Source organism: Nesoenas mayeri, assembly GCF_963082525.1.
Source record: "Nesoenas mayeri genome assembly, chromosome: 4".
Taxonomy (NCBI): Eukaryota; Metazoa; Chordata; class Aves; order Columbiformes; family Columbidae; genus Nesoenas; species Nesoenas mayeri.
This window is the reverse complement of record NC_137540.1, coordinates 4698943-4720283: the sequence shown is the minus strand read 5'-3', so window position 1 is coordinate 4720283 and position 21341 is coordinate 4698943. Positions and strand designations below refer to the sequence as shown.

General features: G+C 40.4%; 1 protein-coding gene across 4 annotated transcripts in view; it reads left to right on the top strand.

Annotated features, from left to right (window-relative positions):
* The window catches only part of PPP3CA (protein phosphatase 3 catalytic subunit alpha), a gene marked incomplete at both ends in the record, with an annotated part of 163035 nt that extends 145110 nt beyond the window's left edge, over positions 1–17925 (top strand). For 2 of the 4 annotated variants that reach the window (XM_080343097.1, XM_080343096.1), the window contains 4 exons: positions 662–736; positions 8489–8573; positions 11877–11974; positions 17732–17925. In XM_080343097.1, the coding sequence (XP_080199223.1) occupies positions 662–736; positions 8489–8573; positions 11877–11974; positions 17732–17925 (452 nt within the window). Of the gene's footprint in view, positions 1–661; positions 737–5149; positions 5177–8488; positions 8574–11876; positions 11975–14632; positions 14663–17731 lie in introns of all 4 variants that reach the window. The other 2 variants (XM_080343094.1, XM_080343095.1) reach the window with 2 other exon arrangements.
* Positions 17926–21341: the final 3416 nt, after the last annotated feature.

Genomic DNA, 21341 nt, shown 5'->3' with positions numbered 1-21341 from the left:
AAAGCAAGCAAGCTGAATATATTCTGAATTCAACATCCGTGATGTTTCTATTGAATATAGAATAGTTCTGGAATAGCTGGAAGGGACCTACAGTGATCATCTAGTCTACTTGTCCTGTATTTCAATAGATGCTGCCGCTTTGTAGACATCTCACAAGGGTTAATGTTTTGTTGAACCAAAAGTGCAGCGTCCAAAACCTGGGTAAATAACTAAATATTCTGTGGTCACTCTTGCTGTAACTTTTCGAATTAAAATGTTGTTCCATTTGCTAAGCAGGGAATTCAAATCCTGCTGCAGTGTGGCAACAAGAGGAGATGGGTCGGTTCTTCTGTTCTAGTTGAGAGAAAGGCAGAATGTATTGAGGGGGAGAAAACAAAAATTAGCCAGTTCCTTGGCAATTTCAAAAAGAGAGATTGTAAACACTTTTGTTTTAAGGTCTATTTTTTGTGGTGTTTGTTATATTTGAAACAATTTTTATGGAAACCTGTAACTACATGAGACTTAAAGCTTATATTATGTGCATAAAACAAGGTCCATGTCGTTTAAAAAGTGGATGCCATTTCTATACTGAATTTTCATTAACATTGCTACAGCTGGAGTTTGATCTCTCACAGACCAGAGAAGCTAAACATGAACATTGTGCATTTGTTTTCCATTTTAGTGACAGAGATGCTGGTGAACGTGCTGAACATCTGCTCAGACGATGAGCTGGGGACAGAGGAAGATGGGTTTGATGGTAAGAGCCTCCTGCCCTTGGTTGAGTTTGTTTGCCTTGAAACTACTTTAAAAGTGTATTTACTAAACCTGGGTTAATTTTCTGGGTACTGTTTAAGTTCTGTGCCACTGAAAGCAACTGTTGGCCTAAACTCCAGTGGATTTGCTTACTGCATGCTCTAGAAAGAATTAATGGAACTTCTGCCCTGTTCTAACCCTTTACTTGGTCTCACTTTTTGGGTTAAAAAAAAAGGTATTTCCCTCCATGGTCAGATGTTGATTTAATGCATAACATCCCAGGGATTCCCATAGAAAGTTTAATTACATCATTAAAATAAGTTTCCTGCAGAGCTCCTTCCAAAATGTCAATGCTTTAACTTTGGAAGACTCGTACTTGAAATATTTCGTTAGTCTCCTCTTTTAGTGCACTCGTGTATCTAAAAGGCTTTAAGAAGCAATGTAATCAATAAAACTAATCTCACAAACTCAGAGAATGCTCAGACCTGACATTTCTGCTAAGAGAGGAATGGTCACTTCCTTTCTCACTTGCGTTGGACTTTATATTATACATTGCCTTGTACCTGTTCATCTGACTGTAAAGGATACTTTATATCTTGCAATTTGTAGATTCTTAGAAGTCAGTTTATTTTATTAGACATTATTTCCTGTTAGGCCGGGCAAGACTAAACTGCAGCTCTCCAGAATATCCCTTCTCAATTGGGCAAAGCTGAAAAAAATCCCATGTGTCCCTAATGCTTTTGGTGTTAAAAAAAGAAAAGGAACATAAATATTAACATTTTAAAAAGAAACTGGAAACATCTAGCACTACTAAGTATTCTCAAGGTGTTTGTAGGTAGAATGAATGAAGAGAGAATGAAGAGCTTTCAAGTAAGACAAATATTTAATGAAGCTCTACTGAATTATTAAACTCTCTCCAAGTCTTTATTTTTAGTCTTTGGAAGAGGAAGGTGGATCACAGGTTTTGACAAGTGTTTCCTTTGCAATGGAGAAGAGGGTAGGGATGATAGCGCTTTGCTTTTACTCTGAAAAACCAGATGGAATTCCCCATTCTGTATCGTCCACAGAGTGTGGATGTGAACAATTACCTTGCAGGACTTGCGACAAAGACTGAATTTATTGAAACCGGTAATCAGTGGAGAGGAGAAAACACCTGTTTGAATATTGTGCCCAATTTTTTTCTCATGAAATTTAAATAAGTAGCTACTGTGTAATTAAAGCAGCGTGTGAAGCAGCACGGAGGCACACAATGAGTAAAAACTGTGTCAAATTAAATACAGTAGCAAGAAACCCATGTGCTTAAAATCCTTGGCTCAAGAAAGTGCAGGCTGGAATCCCAAGTGCAATGCCAAAGCGAATGCTTTATGGGAAGGATTTTTAAATTAATTCAGCATTGGCCTAATACTTTATTTTAATGTCGTACTGCAAACTTCCACTGAGCAGAGACAGGCCAAGGCCTATAGTCCTTTTCTCAAATTTTACTGCGTCAGTGTTCCCGTGCCGAAGATAACAGTTCTGTACAGTTCTCTGTGGCTGCAGGAATGGGATCATAGAATCATTTTGGTTGGAAGAGACCCTCAGGATCATCGAGTCCAACGATAACCCAACCGAACTCCAGCACTAAACCATGTCCCTAAGAACCTCGTCTAAACGCCTTTTAAACCCCTCCAGGGATGGTGACTCCACCACTGAACGAGCTGGGCAGGCTGAAATCCTCTGGGTTTGCATGTGTGTGCACTGCATAACCATATCTAACAGCATTAGAATTTCCAGATGAGGAATAATTAAACCATTCCTGCTATCGTAATGCTAATACCGGTGTCTAAATCTAAAATCTAATTTTTTTTTTCCGTATGAGTGCTTTCACTGTGTAAAACATTATGTTAAGGAAGATCCTAGAAACGTCGTCTTTAGCATGTTTATTTAAAAGCGTAGCTGGCGTATGTTCGTGTCTGCTTTCCTGTATGATCCCCCGAGAGCTGTGGAATGGGATCCGTGGTGCTGGTGCTGCAGTTCCCTGGGTATGTGCCGGGACCTCCAGCCCGCTGGGAGCCCTGGGCTTGTGGGCATCCTTCATGTGAATTTGGCCATAAAAGTAAATTGGAGGGTTGATTTAAATTTAGAGGCTGTTGTGCTTAATGACATCCTAGTGGGTTCTGATTTATTATCTATACAGTGTTGTACAACAAAGGAAAATCCCCTTTTTCTCAGAGATAGTTGAGTTCCCTCTCATTTCTCTTTGTATTTTTTCGTTCTTAGAGCCATGCCTTTTAGAGGAGAAATTAAAAGATGTGTTTCATTTGTGCTCTTGATGAAACGGACTGGAATGATTATCAGCTTAAAACTGTTTCTGTAAGGGCTGTATATTGACAGTCTTGTCATGGTTCAACATTTCCACTATTCTTTTTCAATAATTTCTGTCCAGCTTCTTCGGAGGAGCAGCAGAACAGTCCTATTCGCCTGCTGACATTTTTCTATACAGTATTTCCCATAGAAGGAAATACCAGGTGTCTGCAACAGCAGATGCGTTTTGTTTGATGGAGTGATTCTTTAAAACCATCACTTATCTTTATATCATCAGTAGTTTTTAGGGCTCGTCGCTGATTTCCTTTCTCTCCTTGCAGTTTGAACATGCCCTGACCTGGGTTCCCACATGTAATGCGAATGATCCATCACTATGGTTTGCACCGATCATTCATTTATTATCTTCTCTTATACTTTCTTGCCCTCTGTCTTCCAATCTCACTTTCCCCTTCACAACAAAGCCCCATCAGTACTGCCTGACCTCACTGCATGGTGTTCTTGTGAGCCCTTTTTTTAATTAGCACTATTATTACTTTTGGTTCTGAGTCATGCATGTTGCATCTGGCCATGAGCAGGATGCTCAACAGCATGTATTCCCTTTTTTATCTCTTTTTTAAAATTTTTCCTTGAGGAGACACATCACAGTGATCTGATCAATTTGTTGTAGGCAGTTTCTCTATATACGTAGTGGGAGAAAGTATAAATAGCAATCATAGTGCCCTTTAGCCCATATCTCCCTGCTGGCCTGTGTTGGCGTTTTGGTTTCACTTGCTTTAAAAATGAAAGGATATGGTAGGTCAAGTTTTCTTATCTCTGATAGTTTCCTCTCGCTGTACTTTCTCGTTCCTGTTTGCTATGGTGGTTGCAATATAATCCGACCCAGCAAAAACATGTCGCGGTTGAACGTCAGCTCGTGTGCTGTATGGTTTGTGCATCAAACATATCGCTTAGCAACAGGAGCTGCAAATACTTCTACCCAGCCAGCATATACTCAGGGTCCTGTTTTAATTAGCAACATCTCTGGCCTCATGCATTTGATTGAAAAAACTAAGCTGCTAATTAAAACGGTGCAATACTGTAATGGGCAACTTGACACAAGTGCACTGCTAGCTTTGTTTGCATTGCTATCATGATTTGGCATGAAGACACCTAAATTACCTACATTAATTTTTGTATTGCTTTCAACGTTGTAGCTCGCAGCCTTCTGGTGAAAAAGCTGCCGTCACACTGCGAGCCGCAGCATTTATTCCTTGGTTGGAATACAGCTTCCCCACTAAAGCGCTGTAGTCCAAGCCTACAGAGAATTACCATGTAAAATGTCTCCTGCCCATCAAAACCTGGTTCTTCTACACCGGCCAACAGAGGCTGATCCAGCAAAAGCCTCCTCATTAAGTCTCAGTTACTTAATGATGCCTTAATAAGGGTGTTCATCACCCTACCTGGGCAGATGAGACTTTTTTCAATGAGTTAATTTTTAACTAAGAGAGAAATGGAGAGTTTTCCCCCACTGGTTTATGTTTGTTCTTCCTCCAAACCAGCGAGATTGGGCTGCAATGTAAACCTCATCTCTTCAAGTTGGTGGCATTTTAATGCGATCTTTTCATTTATTCATTCATTTATTTGGCCGGGTATGGCTGTTTCCAGGTTTTGGAAGAAGCAACGGCCATGTCTATGATAGTAAGCTATTCCTTCAGACATAAAGAAGAATTGGCTCGATTCCTCTAGGAAAAGAGGGGTCATAATGCAGGCGCACCCCAAATAAACTGGGGGGGTTGAGAAGTGATGGAGCAGCTGTGATGCTGTAGGAGAAACGGTGGGTTCAAAGGGTGGTGGCGCCGAGGCCGAGCAGCCTGCATGGGGCTTTCCTGCAAAACCTACTAACAAACCTGTACGCTCAAACATTTCTTTCCTTTGTAGTTTTCCCCTCCATCACTCCCAATCTCTTTCTTTCCTTTCGGATGTTCCCTGCCTAATTTGTTTCTTTTCTGTTTTCCAGACTTTACTTAAACATTGCGTTTCCATTGATGTTATCAAATGTTCTGTGTTATTGTTTTCTGTTCGTTCTACAAACATCACTGATCTCTTTCTTTCCCCCCCCTTTGGAATTCATAAGAAGATCCCACTTACGCACAGAAGAAAGGTATTCAATAAGTTGGAAGGCTTAAGTTTCATTACTTTTCCTAATGTTTAATTAGATAATATATAACATATCAGGACACCAGTGAGAGATTTGGCTTTGGCTTTTTTACTCAATATTGTTTTCTCTCTGTTCAGTCCTACATCTCGGAATATTTTCAGAGTTTATAGTCTTTATTTCATTGTTCTCTTTCTTAATCTGAAGGTCTAAATTACATTTCACGTAAGTCCTACGTATCCAGCTTGCAAGGTCTATGTTTGGATGCTACAAATCTGAAATCCAGCAAAACTTGTTAAATTACTGAAATAAGATTCAACGCTTTTATTCTACCTCCCAAATAATTTTTACCATCCAGTTTTAAACTTGGCTGACTTAATGATTTCTTTCAGTTCCTTCATGCAAATGGAATTCGTTTATATATTGAAAGAAAAGCAAAAAATCCAGAGGATATCAGGCAATGTTTGTAAAAGCGTAAATTAACCCTTTTACTCGTAGCCAGTTTTCAGGTTATGACCCATTTGCTTTCACTTAAGTGTAGCTGAAGCAATTCATAAGGCTTTGCAGTTACAGTGAATGTCAGAATACTAAACTGAGTATCCACACTTGAAATGTGGGTCTAAGAATAAATAGTTAGGGAGTCCAAATAGTGTATCAGATCTGTGGCACTCAGACCTAACATGGCAATAAAACATTGAGTAGACCAAGTGCATTATTTAGCAAATAATGTTAAAAAATGAATAGAATGGATAAAATCATTACTAATATTTAGTGATCAGGGAATATTTTAAGTCATTTTGACATATCTGTTACAAATTAGGAAATGCAGTGGAGACCAAAATTTTAAGCGTACGTTTTAGTAACCTTTTATGTGTATTGATGAAGAACAAAACCCTCCCTTTGAGCCTGTCGTGGTTTACGATTATGTATATTTTTCCATTCTTATTTTATATTGAAGTGTAGGGGATTGTATTTCAGTTTGCTCATAAATTATATTTCCAGTTTTTAACTCTTCAGGAAATTAAACAGTAGCTGAAAAACATCAAATACAAGATCAACAAAACCAGCGTGGGTTTGTAATAAAGAAGTAGGGACAGTGACACTTGGGAAATATTAGGAAAAGAAAGATACAGTTAATTCTGTTTAAGTGCTTTTGGGGTAAAAAAGGATGAAAACAGTGTCTTGTGTATCTTGAAAGTACAATTCAGTGAGATTGTGGTAACTGAGATAGGAATGTACCCCCCGTGTTTCCTGGAAGAGGCAGCTGAATCATTGCTGTTTAATTTAAATAAAGCGGTTACGAAAATATTTAATTCAGTTACAGTAGAATTACAGCCCTTTCTCCCACTCTTTATTGTCTAGAATTGGCCATTTATGCCCAAGCCTTTATATGGTTATATTTTTTATATCTTTTTGCTGCATGACTATTGACCTCCTGCTTTCTCAGACTCACCCTGTGCACTGTTTGGGGTCAAACTTGATCTTGACCGTGGTGTTTTAAAGTTACAGCGAGATCCATCCTGAGCTTTTATGTCATTATCTGCGGTATTTGTTCCTACATTTGAACAGCTCTACGATATGCGAGTTTATTTTCAGGTTTGAAAGTCTTTTTTTTGCAAAGGATGGCTATCTGATGGTCTCCCTCATAACGTGGGTCAGTTTGCTAGGAATTGGATATAACGATTTTGAATTTTGTGCTTGATTTCTGGAGCGGTGAAGGAGGAAGCGTTATTGCGATGTGTAGTGGTTTTCAGGTTTTCTTGAACCTCCAAGGCAGGAGTTGTCAGGCAGGGTTACCTGTCATTCAGAAACCTTTGGGAGAAGTCTTCATGATGGATCTTGGTATAATTGTGATAATTAAGTGAAATTGGTTTACTTACTATAATACAGTGGGGGACCCTTACTAAAAGAAATTCCTCATCCTGATAACTGAGCACAATTTGCTTTTTTGTGACAATATCCAAGTATGAAGTACACAAGCAAACGCAGCTGAAATCCAGCTCTCTGTTCCAGCATATTTTTTTCTTTTAAGGCAGATGATTGCATGAATCCCAGAATGTCAGGGGTTGGAAGGGACCTGGAAAGCTCATCCAGTGCAATCCCCCCATGGAGCAGGAACACCCAGATGAGGTTACACAGGAAGGTGTCCAGGCGGGTTGGAATGTCTGCAGAGAAGGAGATTCCACAACCTCCCTGGGCAGCCTGGGCCAGGCTCTGACACCCTCACCATGAATAAGTTTCTTCTCAAATTGATGTGTGGAACCTTTTGTGTTCCAGTTTGTACCCATTACCCCTTGTCCTATCACTGGTTGTCACCGAGAAGATCCTGGCTCCATCCTCCTGACACTCACCCTATTTATAACCATGAATGAGGTCACCCCTCAGTCTCCTCTTGTCCAGCTCCAGAGCCCCAGCTCCCTCAGCCTTTCCTCACACGGGAGATGCTCCACTCCCTTCAGCATCTTTTTTGCTCTTCGCTGGACTCTCTCCAGCAGTTCCCTGTCCTGCTGGAACTGAGGGGCCACAACTGGACACAAGATTCCAGGTGTGGTCTCCCCAGGGCAGAGCAGAGGGGCAGGAGAACCTCTCTGACCTACTGACCACCCCCTTCTAACCCACCCTAGGTACCATTTGCCTTCCTGGCCACAAGGGCCCAGTGCTGGCTCATGGTCATCCTGCTGTCCCCAGGTCCCTTTCCTCCTTTTCCATACCATTTCATGCTGGTTTTCAGAACTCTGCCTTTAGGTTTTGTAATAATTCAAATACTTTTTAACTAGGGGTAGGAAAACCCTAGCTAGACCCTCCTTGCCTTAAGCTTAACCCAATTGCTTTTTATAGAAAATTAAGTGAAACGTGATTGGTTTTCATCTAAAACAGTAAGATTATGAAATGGATTTGAACTCCGTTGTTGTTTAATATTTCTTCTAGCTCTTATGTTTTGGGCACTGTTCATGTTGAATATCTTTTTGGTGTTTCGACTGTTTTCTATGAAACTTGGTTTCAAAAGTCATCAAAAAATATATTTGAAATGGAAAATTATCTGACATGGCTGAAAAAACACAGAGATTTAATGTGTAGCAGGAAAAGGATCATATACTATACTGTATCAGCTATATACTATATCGGATACTAAAAAAGCTAAAAAGTGCTCAGTCTTGGGCTGTAAATACCAAAAAATAGTATTTTTCAGCTTTGGGTACAAATATGGCTTAGATTGGCGAACGGTGGTGTTCACATGAGGTTTCTTGTATTTAGAGTTCAGAACAGCAGCGTATGGTTTGCAAATCCCTATAACTGTCTTTAATGTGTTTTCCACAGGAGCAACAGCTGCCGCTCGAAAGGAGGTTATAAGGAACAAGATAAGAGCGATAGGAAAAATGGCAAGAGTTTTCTCAGTGTTAAGGTAAGGGTTTGTGTTATTTCAGATCTTTTTAACCTTAAAGGACATCTTTGATTACTTAGACCACTCTCCTTTTAATCAAACAGCAAATTATATGTTTTAGTATACCACCCAGCTGAGTTTTAGTGGAACCTTTTAAAGATTGTTTTGTTTATACAATACTGCTATTTATTACGGCTTTAAATAATCTTCCTTGAGGCTTTTACTGAACATAAACCAGACAAACAAAAGGCATCAGCAAAGCAAATTGTAATTACCCTTTTTTGTACCTTTAAAGACTACTTACTTACCAGGTGTGCTAATTAACCACCGCGAGGCAAGAGTTAAATGTGGAGAAACGACATGTTGCATATGACATCTCATTAAAAAGAAAGCCAACTGCCCCACTTTGTCACACAGATTTTGCTACCACCGCGGGTAAAGATGATTAAAGATGAAAAGCATTAGGGTCATTTAACTAAATATCCAGGAAATCTTTATGCAGACAACAGCAACTCGTTACCTTGGGCTGCGCTCCCCCAAACACACGAACACAAGTGAGTAATTGCTACCCGGTGTTTACAACTCTCCATTTGATGGTTCTGAGCAGAAGAGAACTCAACGTGCTGTACTGTGCTGAAGTCTAAACATAGAAAATACAGTTCTCCCTCCCTTTCAGCAGAGGGATGTTTTTCCCCTCTAAAGAAATTATATGTTGCTCTGCTGTAGTCAGTTTATGACCATTATGGTTAATGCAAAATCAATTTAAATAAAAAAATGAATTGGTGTGATTGTATGATTGATATATAAAAAAAGAGGAAATAAAAACTTGAAGAATACACTCTTAATTTCAGATGAAGCTCTCAAATGTGGGTGATTTGAGAGGTTTCTGCAGCGGTGGGCAGGTTGTCAGCGCGGCTTCGCGTGGACACAGCAGTTCGCCCACACGTTGTGGGTTGCAGCAGCATAGCTTTAAATAGCGCGCTGAGATGGGGGACTTTGCACCTGGGGTTCCCAAAGTGTTATATGTGAATTACTAGCGATGCACGAGCTATTTCAAAGTGGTACCCATTTAAAAAAATAAACGTTGGCGTCGTGCCTTTTCCCTAAACAAGACAGGGAAGCAATCAAATGTTTCCACCTGCTCCTGTGTACCGAGGCTGGCAGAGAGCCTGGAGCTGACATTGCCACCACCTACAGAAAGCAGCGTGATTATTCTTCTCTGATGATAAGTTGAGCAAACAAAGTTTGGGAAACCTGGCTTTCTCCTATAACTTGGAACTGCAGCTTCTGGTGTTTCGTTGAAATATAGGATGAATTTAGCAGGAAACCTGTAGTTAAAGATACAGGAAGGCCTGAAACGGGATGCTCAGCTGGTATGTTTAGGTTTTGATGACATCACCTATATGTCAAAGACTGTTTCAAAGGGAACGTTTCAATGGTTTCAGGGTAGAAGAAGGGTACAGCGTAATTGTTGTGTGTGCCCTGTTTGAAGTGACATGCATGACGGCTTTAGCACTGTTTGAAACTCTGTGCCCTCTTAAATAATTTATGAAAATCAACGTTTTGAGGCACTGGTGGAAATCGGTCTTGATTGTTCCCTGACAAGTGGTCAAATTAATCTGAGTTGTTCATGAGACCATTTTTTAACCCTACTGTGTGCATCCCAACATCTCCAGAAGACCAGAATGTGCTGGGTCGGGTAGAGGAGAAGCCAGTGGTTCACTCACTGAAGATGCTGCTTAACTTCTAGACAACAAAGATGACACGAGGTTAATCCTGCAAATCCTGTTCCTGTGGAAAAGCCTGGGTTATTTTTCCTCTCTTCCCAGCACCATTTGTGTGCAACACACGAATGTCCAATAACTCGTGTGTAACCTCGCAAAGCCTGCAGTGCCACCATCCTCTAAACCAACCCATCCCACAAACCTTTGAAGTTCCTGTCTGTGTCGCTGCTGTTGCATGAAATCTGTTTCACTAATTCACTAAAATGATCAGCGTCTCAGCTGATCACCTTCAAAGGACTCAGTCGAATGTCTCTTCTCTGAGCAGCTTTCCTCGACGATGTAACCTGAATGTAAAACTGAGATCATTTCAGCCACTTTAGTCTCAAAATCAGGTATCAAAACAGTGTTGTATTGAGTTTCAAAGGTTGTAAATGAGCCTTGCCAAGAATAGCCATCATAGAAATGTTGGCTTAAGCTCAACCTGTCATTGCCTCTCTGCGACTTTGTTTCTCAAGTCTGACTTTTCTTTGAATATATTTAGACAAGAGGAAGGTAAATAAAGTATTTAATCAGTTTACTTTCCTTTTTTTAATAACGGAAGTAAAGGACCTTTGCTTGCAGAGGCAAATAAGAGAAAGCAGGAACGTTGGTGTGTAACTCTTGATGGTGAAAATACGGCGTTAATTCCGGAGGAATTTGTTGCGTTAGTTCTGATTGCTTAGGAAACCTGCAAGGAAAATGCTCACAGTTTAATTTTGAGTGTTACACGAAGAAAAGTCTGTACGAGGAGAATCGTTTTCAAACTGAAAGTAGAACTTGAAGAGCATATGTAGTAGGTAAACAGGAGTTGGTTTGAAACATGTGAGTAATTCAGGGCACATAGATCTAAAGAAAATTGTAAGAGTATAATTGCTGAGAGACAGTTTTGATAGGCAAAACCACATTATCCTCAAGTGAAGGTGAAGCTGAATTCTGTCTTTGTGTTTGCTTCCTCCAGCTTAATGTCATTATATATTTCAAAGTAAAGCGCTTCAAAATAGGTTTCTCTCAAAGAATTGGGGTCAGTTTTGCTGCTGAGAAAGTGTGTCATCACAGGCAGCATTACAGTGCCCATAGAAAGTTGTATTTAATGGCTTGTCTGGATAGAGCTGCTGTATTCTTCTTGCCTTATATAAAAAACTATATGTATTTGAAGACCGGCAAACCGTCTTTAGGTTTCCTAAAACATGTTTCTTTATTCCAGTATGAATTTTGGCATACAAAACTATTAAGAACAGTGCTGGTAAGGGTGGAAGTGCTTATTAATTTTAATGAGCTTTCAGCTGCTTTCATTTTAAGTGGCTGATGATCATTAATAAATGATGCACTTGAATGCTGGTGTAGACAACAGCCAACCAACAATTTATGTTGATTTTGGACCGTACGGTGTAAGCGATTTAAATCTTTTTTGACAATAACTACTACTTTGGTTATCCTATCAAGTTTGTAAGGAGATTGGAGGCCATCGGATCATTGCAGGTGTAGCTTAAGGTGTCTAAAAGATGTTCTGTGGTTTAAAAATCAAACAAATAAGCAATTATTTCCTCTTTTCCTTCTGCAGAGAAGAGAGTGAAAGCGTGCTGACGCTGAAGGGTTTGACTCCGACAGGAATGCTGCCCAGCGGCGTGCTCTCTGGAGGAAAACAAACCCTGCAAAGCGGTAAGCGCGTTGGCCTGTGCGTGTCACTTTGTGTCGCAAATACAGCTGGTTCCTAACTGCAGAACCCAAGCAAAAGAACTGCAGCCTTTTCAGGAAAAGGTAAAGGACACAACAAACCAGGCGGTGTGTTGCACTGGAGCATTTGTGAGCAGTTCATGTAAGGCCACTTCTTAAGACTTACGATGTACCACTGATTTTCAAAGAAAGAGGGAAGCAGAAAGTCCCTGAAAATGAACTGTTCAGAATGGTAGCGCAGCACTGCGTGTGAAGTGTGTTCTTTCCACAGTTTACAGCATCTTTTGGGTTTTTTAAAAAAGCAGCCTTTGATACAGAGAGTACTGAAGGTTCAGCTTAGATAATGACACCCAAATTCGTATTTTATCTGATTTGTTCTTCCTCATAGCAAATCACCAATGGAAAGTAGCTCTAGAATTAGATTTTCTGTCCTAGCAATTCTAGGTGACAGCATGAGAACAATTTCACTCTGATTTAAGCCCAAGCGAAGGGAGGCTCTTACTGACACCGCATTTGCCTTGTACATAAACACAATACAGATTGTCAGTTCAGTTTTATACCAAGTGCTTTTTGTTAAGAGGAAATCTCTAAGTCTGTAGTAGGGCTGTCTTTGAAATATTCCTTTTGGAATAAGGAGCTGCGAGGTATTTAATTTACTACAGTAAGCTCTCCTTTTTCTCTGTGTGTATTGCTGTAGAGTATATTGCAGGCACACAAGAGCGTCTCTCGCTTACTGAGGTTCTGTTTGGCAGTAGATGTAGAAATAGAAATGCTTTATAACCTTAACATAGTCTCAGCCTCTTGTTTTCCTGTTTCCTTCATGGAGCTCTCTTTTCACTGTATTTTTCCCTTTACTGTCTCTTTTCCCTAGAAGACTCAGGTATACCATGTTAAACCTTTTCCCCTTCCCTTTTTGATGACTTGTGTGTTACGGGCATAGTAACGTTCTGCTTTGAAAATGCTGCAATATGATTCCACAGGATGCCTTTCTCCATGGGGTCGTGGTTCTTTTCTCCATAGAGTCGCTTTACATTGATCAGACAATCTGGTCCAAGGAAACCGCTATTGTTGCCCTGGCAAAACATTAGGAATTGAAATGAATTTGAGAAAACTGCCTGAAGTTGTTGTTACAGTGGCTAAAAGGAAAATCTCCTCATACTGCAGTATTCTGGCTTAGTAAAACATTACTATACACAAGCTTCTGCATTAGTTAACACATAGTACCCCATTCACCAAGCGATCTGACATTTACATAGTTTCTGTTAAGCACACATTCATATTACCATATGTATTAACAGAAAATACGAGCAGTACGTTCTGTTGTGGAAGAATACATTTTAATTGTCAATTTTATTTTTTCTAATGTGTCAGTGCTGGTTTGGATCTGGTCACTCATTTTAATTTCTCATCCCGGTTATCGTGTTTCTTTTTAAGTTTGCGTTGGTTTTATTCCTTGATTATTTTGCCATCTCTCTTACTTTGTAGCTTGAGAGGCATAGATTTACTTTGGTGCGTGCTGATGGGCTCCTCTAGTTTCCCCATGCAGCAAGATAATAACATACATCTTTCAGTGTTGATCCCAATCCATAGTTAACATCCTAACTACCAAACATTTTTAAAAAATGAGAAAATAAGACCAAAAAAAAGAGAAGAATTCCTGAAAACTTGGCTTCTTGAGCTATTCTCTAAACAAGAGAAGCTCTTGAAAATCAAACACTTATTTTTAAATATTTCAGCTCAACTATTGTTATATTGGATCTCATTAGCTGATTTGCATCAGCTTCCAAATCTCTGACCGTAGAAACGAGTTCACAACCAAGTTGATAGCTGCAATTCAAATGGAATTATGTCTTTAAGAACAGTGAACGGTTTCAAAACAGCGGTAACACAGAGTGTATTCGCAACACTGCAGCGACCTCCCGATTACAAACTCTTCTCTCTCTGACCAGGCTTTGCAGTTTTGGAGATCCAGCAGCTTTCAGTGTTTTCTCTATGTCCTTTAAATAAAATATTAGAAGAAAGCTGTTTTCAGAGACCGGCTCGACAAAAAGGCCGCTTTACAGATGGAGCAGACTGGGTGGGATTGCCAGCAAAGGCAAAGCTGTGTGAGCAAACTGTCCCATGCTGTGAGGAGGTTTCTTTTAGTCAGGAGAGAGGAAAAGAAATCATTCTGAGAAGTGATATATCTGGCTCCTTTGCCTTTTACTGGCAACTAATACTTTTCAAGCTGACATCATCATGTATATGAATTTTGTGTGATGGCTTTATGCCACTTCTCGGCTCTTTTGACAGGGCAAATCAAACTGCTCTTATTCAAAGCTGGGAGAATTATACAATAAACTTTGCAGGTCAGATGTGCAATATGGAAGATGTTTTCATTTTGAGTTAAAAGAAAAGTACTCGAACGTGCCTTTAAAAACCTTTTGTTTGTGAAACTCCTGCTTCAAAACAAACTATAGCTTAATTCAATCTGCGAGTTATTGTTTTTGTGTAAGCATTTCTCTGTGTGTCTGTTTTGCCAAAATCCAGCACTTACAGTAACATTAGTGTTGTAGCTCCTTTGCTATTCACTGACTTGTTCTTAGAGTTAAAATCCTCTGCTCATTTTTCTCATTCGTTTTGCTACCCCTTTCTTCTCTTCAGCTACTGTTGAGGCTATTGAGGCTGATGAAGGTAAATTGGCCAGTCCCCTTTCTGTTGGTGCCGCAACAGATAAGGGCTCTGCTGGGTGTATTCATTTTGCTGTAGCTTGTACAGATTGTGTGGGTGTTGGGCTAACAATTGTGGCTCGGTATTAACCAAAATGTAATTGCTTTAAAGGGGAAAATGCTTTTGTCTTTTTTTTCGTTCCGTTTTTTCCCATCGCTGTTGTGGTTTTCTTCTTTCTGAAAGTGACAATCGCGTTGGAATCGCTGTATGTTGAGCTAAGCGCTGATTTACGCCGCAGGAGGAGCTCAGGGCACTTGGATGTCACGGGACATGGCTCGTAAATGCTGTGACACGTAGCCCAAAAGCCGAGTCTTGTCTCCACCTCAAACCACCCTCAGCAATCTCTGGTCAAGGAAAACACACGGCTTTTACAAATATTCTCTCTTTTTGTTGTGTTTTTTTTTATTATTTCTTTTTTTTGCTTCAGTTTTTCTTTCTTTTAGGTCACTAGTAAATTTTTTATTGGTCTTTTGTTACAGTTCGGCATGTTTCTGTTTCTCTTTAAAATAACATAAGACATTTGTCTGCAAGATGTCTGCTTCTTCTGGTAGCGGCAGTTTACACACTGGATATTTCCATTAGAACAACCATTAACACCAGCACCATTTTGGCTACAAACACAACTGGCTGCCTCAGAAGGTTTCTGAACGCTTAGTATCAAAATGCTGGTGCTTTATTGACAGACCTCTCGTTTAACCCTCAAGCAATTTTCAACACCACGGTTAAAACCCGAGTAATCACGTTTTGCAATGTAGAGGCGCAATATTCATTCAGCGTTATACGGTTTTCGAAGAAGAATTTTCAGAATTCCCCTTTAAAACAAAATTCTTCAGTTGTATTTTGTTCTTGCCCCTCTCAAATTTTCTGTGGGTATTTTTCTTTTTAGTTAATTAAAAAAAAAAATATAAATAAATCTGATGATTGCTGTCCGCTTGTAAGATACGCCCTTTTGGCCACTTTAATTTGTTTTTAATTTTTGTAAAGCAGTGAATACAATTACAGAATAAGCACGTAAGAGAAAATACAACTGCTTTCTAAATAGCAGTGAGTAAGCTGCTATTTATGTTGGAATTATCTATTCCTATCAGCAATCTCTGATCTGCAGTGTGCATTCTCGTTGACAGTTTGGCTGTTTTCTGTGATTTTCTGTGACTATGTGTTGTGGTTTTTATACTCTCAATGTAAACTGCTAATACTCGTTGTCTGACCAGCAACTACCGCAGAGCACCTTCCTCAGTATTACAGTCTCCTCGAAACACCATTGATTGAATGTGCCCCCATTCCAGCAATGTGCACCCTTCAGGTTAATTCTTGATTTGCCATCCTTGCTAGTTAGACGCCGTAACTATAGGTATAACAACTGAAATAATTCCCAATTGTCCTCCTCCAGATTCAGGGCCTAGTGACACCAACTGGGCCGTGCTGCTGGCGAGGCCCAGCACATCACAAGTGTTTCGGCTTCAACGCGGCCGTCCATTAAACTGTTGCTTTAATGGGTTGGTCTAGGTGCTTGTTAGACATCTTCATTCATGTGGTAGAAGATTTAGTTAAAAAAGCAAAGCAAAAAAACCACACTTGAACCAGACCTCACTGTAGGGCCTGTTCTGTTTTCACAGCTCCATTCCCGCTCACTTGACTAATCACCATTATGATGTTGTTGTTTTCCTGAGTTGAAGTATAATACATGTTCAAACCCCTGCGCTTCGCGGAGTTCCAATATAACCTTTGTGAAACTGGCTTAAAGGAGCTAAATCCCGAAGCAAACAGGATCTGTTTTCACAGGAGCGGTCAGCAAAAATATTCAGCATGGAAATGGCTTTTCTCACCCTCCACAAAATGCAAGGAGTGGTAGATTGGTACCAGGGATGTTCCAGGATTTGGGGGTTGTTTGCTCAGGACTACATATTGGAAGGAGAGCAGGATTCCTTTGGGGTAAAGAGAAAATAAAGGGGGAGAAGGAATATTGAATTTGCTCTTTGAAACTCCCGTACCCCCGGGAGTCTGCAGTTTCCTGGTACTAACGCACCATTTCTGCTCTGTGGCATGAAAAAGGGGTCGGTTCTGCACCGATTTGGTGCAGGTGAGAGAAGAACACACAGAAGGCTGTGGCAGATTAGCTACAGAGCTGTGACCCGCTGTTTACCTATGGTGATCTTTCTCTTTTGTTTTAAACCTAAAGACCTTCAAGTCTTCAATTAAAGAGAGAAAAAAATAACATAAAATCCACACTCTATGAACACATTCCCTATTCTATGGCTGCCTTCCGAGGCTCGTGTGGCCTCTTCAACATCGCTGCTGAAGGACAGATTGGAAGTCCTCAGGTTCAGTTGCAACTTCCATCCTTTGTCAGTGCGTTTCCCAATGTAAATTGTACAAATATGCCAACAAATTATGATATTCCTGGTCCATATTGCACTGCATTACAACTGTTTTGTTCAGGCTGCTTTCTGGCAGTTCAGAGGTGTGTTGGGGAGGGTAATTGTCCCGAGGGATCAACAGGCATCTTGCCGGCGTTGAGAACGTAAGGCAACCTGTTGTAGGGTCGCCCCAGATCTCCCGTAGCTTTAATGCATATGCCGCAAACTGGCCTCACCATGTCATCACCACCTGTAACTGGCCAGCACTTTTTCCCCTGGTCTTTAAAACTCAAATGAAAGTTTTTCCTGATTAAGGATGATAAGGCGAGCTGCGACGTCTGTAAGGCTATAAGTGATGATAACAAAGGCAAACTCACCAGCTGGCAGCTGTGCCTGAAGCCTCGTTGCAAACTGTAGCTCCATGTCAGCTTTTCAGCATCTTAAGCTGAACCCCAGTGGACAACAAAATGTTGGTAGTTGATGTTGTTGAATACAATAGTTGTGTTGCAAGAGGTGGTGGTGGTGAAACCCCAGTACGGTAAGGAGCCGATTGTGCTGTCAGATCTTCTCATTGCCGCCTTCGCCAAGAAGGACTTCTCACTCATTGCTAAGTTGGGGGAGAAGCCGCCGAGAGTTTTACGTTGCTAATTGTACTTTTTAATAATCCTTTATTCAGCTATCAAAGGATTTTCACCCCAGCATAAGATCACTAGCTTCGAAGAGGCCAAAGGCTTAGATCGAATTAACGAGCGAATGCCTCCGCGCAGAGACGTGCCATCCGATGCCAACCTTAACTCCATCAACAAGGCAATCTCCACAGAGACTAATGGCACGGACAGCAACGGCAGTAATAGCAGCAATATCCAGTGACCGCTGTTTGGGAGGGGGGTTGAGCTGCAGGGCGCCGTGGCGTTGCTGCCCATCAGCAGTGGGATGTTCTTGCCTCTGATCATAGCTTACTTGCTCTGGGGGCCAGGTGTTGGATTCAGTTTACAAAAAAATAAATAAAAATCAAAATAATCCTCTACGAAGAGATCGTCAACTTTAAATTTGGTGGGGGTGGGCTGGGGGAGAGAGAGACCTCCTTTGGATATGCCTTTAACATGCTTATAAATGGAAGCTCGTGCTGGTATATATTGCGACGTTAGGGGAATGAACATGTTTTCCTACTGCATTGGGAGCGTCTAGATATGTTACTGAAAGGCCTTTTATTATGTTACTGGACATGAAAACTTTAATTTCTTACTAACTATTGTACGTTTACAGTTGCAGCACTAAACATGGGCGACATCGAAACATTTTTAACAAAATGTACAAACTACATAAGGACTATTTATTGATAATGTTTTGCTACTCTTGTCAGACAATGGCTATGAAATAAATTTGGCAGTCTTTAAAAATATAGAGAAAAAAAGAAAAAAAAAATGTTGGAAATTTGTTTAAAATGCCAAAAAAAATAAGAGAAAGAGAGAGTGAGAGAGCGAGAGCGACAGTTTAATTTTGTACAGATTATGCTTACCTCAGGTTTCTTTAGTGTGCTTCAATGCCCTTCTTTAAATATAACACTTATCTTACTAATTTGGCAGCAATTATCCTTTTCTTTGTTTAAAAAAAACAACTGGAATAATGATAACATTTCTCTTTTTTTGCTGTTTATATTTAGGGGGGTTTGGTTTGGGGGGTTTTCTGGGTTTTTTTTGGTAAATCAAGTCTTGGTTGTGGCTTGCTGAATTTAACTATTTATGAGTGGTGCATTTTTAAGTATAGTGAACAAGACACCATATTAAGTGCAGTGAAAAGCATCTATATTCTGTAAAAATCTGCCTATGCATGTTTTTTAAGAAAAAAAATGGCTGTATAGGCCTGTATGGGACTGTAATGCGCTTAGTGGTCTGACTTATACTGGAAATGTATGTATACTGGCGTACTTTATATTCTCTACAGAAAAAAATGCTTAATGCCTTTGAAATTTTGTAATCAAAAAAAAGCTTTGAAAAAAATCTAAGGGGAGAGTATTCTTAAAGTTTTTAACATAAGCTTGTAAGTGCACATATAGATGGGTAGCATGTTTAGCAAACCTCGTGAGATTTAAATAAGTTTGTAGTTACATGTGGAATTCTAAATGCATGAGAACTGTTAATGTCATAATGGTTTAGTCATTTTGTTCTGTTCTGTCACGTGCCACAAAATGTGTGATTTTTTCACTTTTTTCCCTTTGTATATCAGTTACGGGTTTCGACTGGTTCATTCTAAAAAAGAAGAAAAAGAAACAAAACAAAACAGTCCATTGATATTTTTTAACAATTGTATAAGTGCCCAAGTAATTCACTACAGCCTACAGCCTTGCCTTTGTAATTTGACTTCGAAATGTTGGCAATCAAAGCATGCACTTGTAACAATGAAAGAAGCATTTTATATTACTACTCAATAAAAATGTGCATGAACTTAAGCGCTCTTCCCTTTCTTGCTGGCTCAGCCACCGAAGCACACGTGTGCGTGCACCTTTTGCTTTGGACAGGAGAAGACCCTTGGTGTGAGAGAAGAACGACTCATTTCGCAGTTCAAGGTCAGTTCTTTACTAAGGGAAAGAATCATTTATTACCCAGCTATTTTAGGCTACTGAACATCTGCAGACTTCCCCCGCCTTCTGGTTAGAAAGTTGGGGTTTCACTAAAATGAGTAGGATTTGGCCCCCAAGTAGAGCGCACAAGGAAACTTGTACCCTCTGTGTGCTTCCCCGCCTCATCCGGAGTGTTTGAAAAGGGCGATTAGTATAATTTACAATGGAAAAGAAAAATAATTCAAGGATTTCAGATTCTCTCTCTCTTAGGGGTGAACTGTCAAAGCTCTGCTTTGTTCTCATTGTCTCCCTGATTGTGCTCAGCATCCTCCCACAGCCCCGCATCCTGCGAAGACCCGATGGACGATGCCGAATGGTGCGTGTATTGCTTTAGTCCTCCTTTCAGGTAGTATTATTAAATGTTGGCTTTGGGCTTTCTTAAATGTTTTTCCCACTTTAGCTCAGTGTCTTGTCTTGGCAAAATGGGACAGGTGACAAAAATAAAGAGAATTTGTAATACACAGGACATATATAATATACAGGCGCTTTGCGCACCATGGAGCGATCCTGTTGGTCGGTGCAGCATGTGCTGTCTTTATTTATTTAAGTTGGGCCCTGGAAGCTGCCCAGACTAATTCAGCAGCAAGAAAGAGGCTTTTCTTCTCAGCAGGGACAGTGTTAACACAGACCTCTCAATTGGTAGGCTTAACCAAAAAAGATCCTTGCTACAGGTCAGTGGTGGGTTTGCACATGGCTGCTCTGGTTGAGTAATTGTCAGCTTGAGTAATGCCTTAGGAGATGGACAAAGAGAAGAGGAGACTGAGGGGTGACCTCATTCATGTTTACAGATATATAAAGGGTGAGTGTCAGGAGGATGGAGCCAGGCTCTTCTCGGTGACAACCAATGGTAGGACAAGGGGTAATGGGTGCAAACTGGAACACAAGAGGTTCCACTTAAATTCCACTTAAAAAGAAACTTCTCAGGGTGACAGACACTAGAGCAGGCTGCCCAGGGGGTTGTGGAGTCTCCTTCTCTGCAGACATTCCAACCCGCCTGGACACCTTCCTGTGTAACCCCATCTGGGTGTTCCTGCTCCATGGGGGGATTGCACTGGATGAGTACAGGTTTCTTCCTTCCTAGCAAATACACTATGTCAATGCTAAAAATATCACTGGTGCCTACATGAGGGTTTATTTTTACCCACTTTATTCCTACTGTGTGAGGTTGCATGTTGGATGCCTGTACTATATTTTCTGCACTACCGTAATTTCCCTTTTCAACAGCAACTGAACGTGAGGTGTATCAGCTCTTGGCATACATTTTCTGAAGAAGACAACATTAACATTTTGTTCAGTGTCTCCCCCAAAACTGCAGTAGGTTTAACCTCGCTTAATTGCCAACTGTCAGGTGTGGATATAATTTCTTCCAGCATTTTCCTTGGGATCCTTTTTATTGCCAGAGGAGGATCATCTGGGGTCTCTATAAAGGAGTTTGGGTATCATTTGGCTTTCTCAGGAGAACTTGGCCAGCTGAACCGAGATCAGAAAGCGGGGCTAAAAACAACCACAGAAAGATGCTGCTCCTTAGCACAGACCTGATCTGTGTCCTCTCTCCCTTCAGCTTTGGTTTTGGTGAAACAGTAGAATTCACAGTGTAAAAACTGAAGGTGTAGGGATGCTTTCTAGATTCAAACTGAATTCACAATTTTAGTGTGTAGAAATTGGT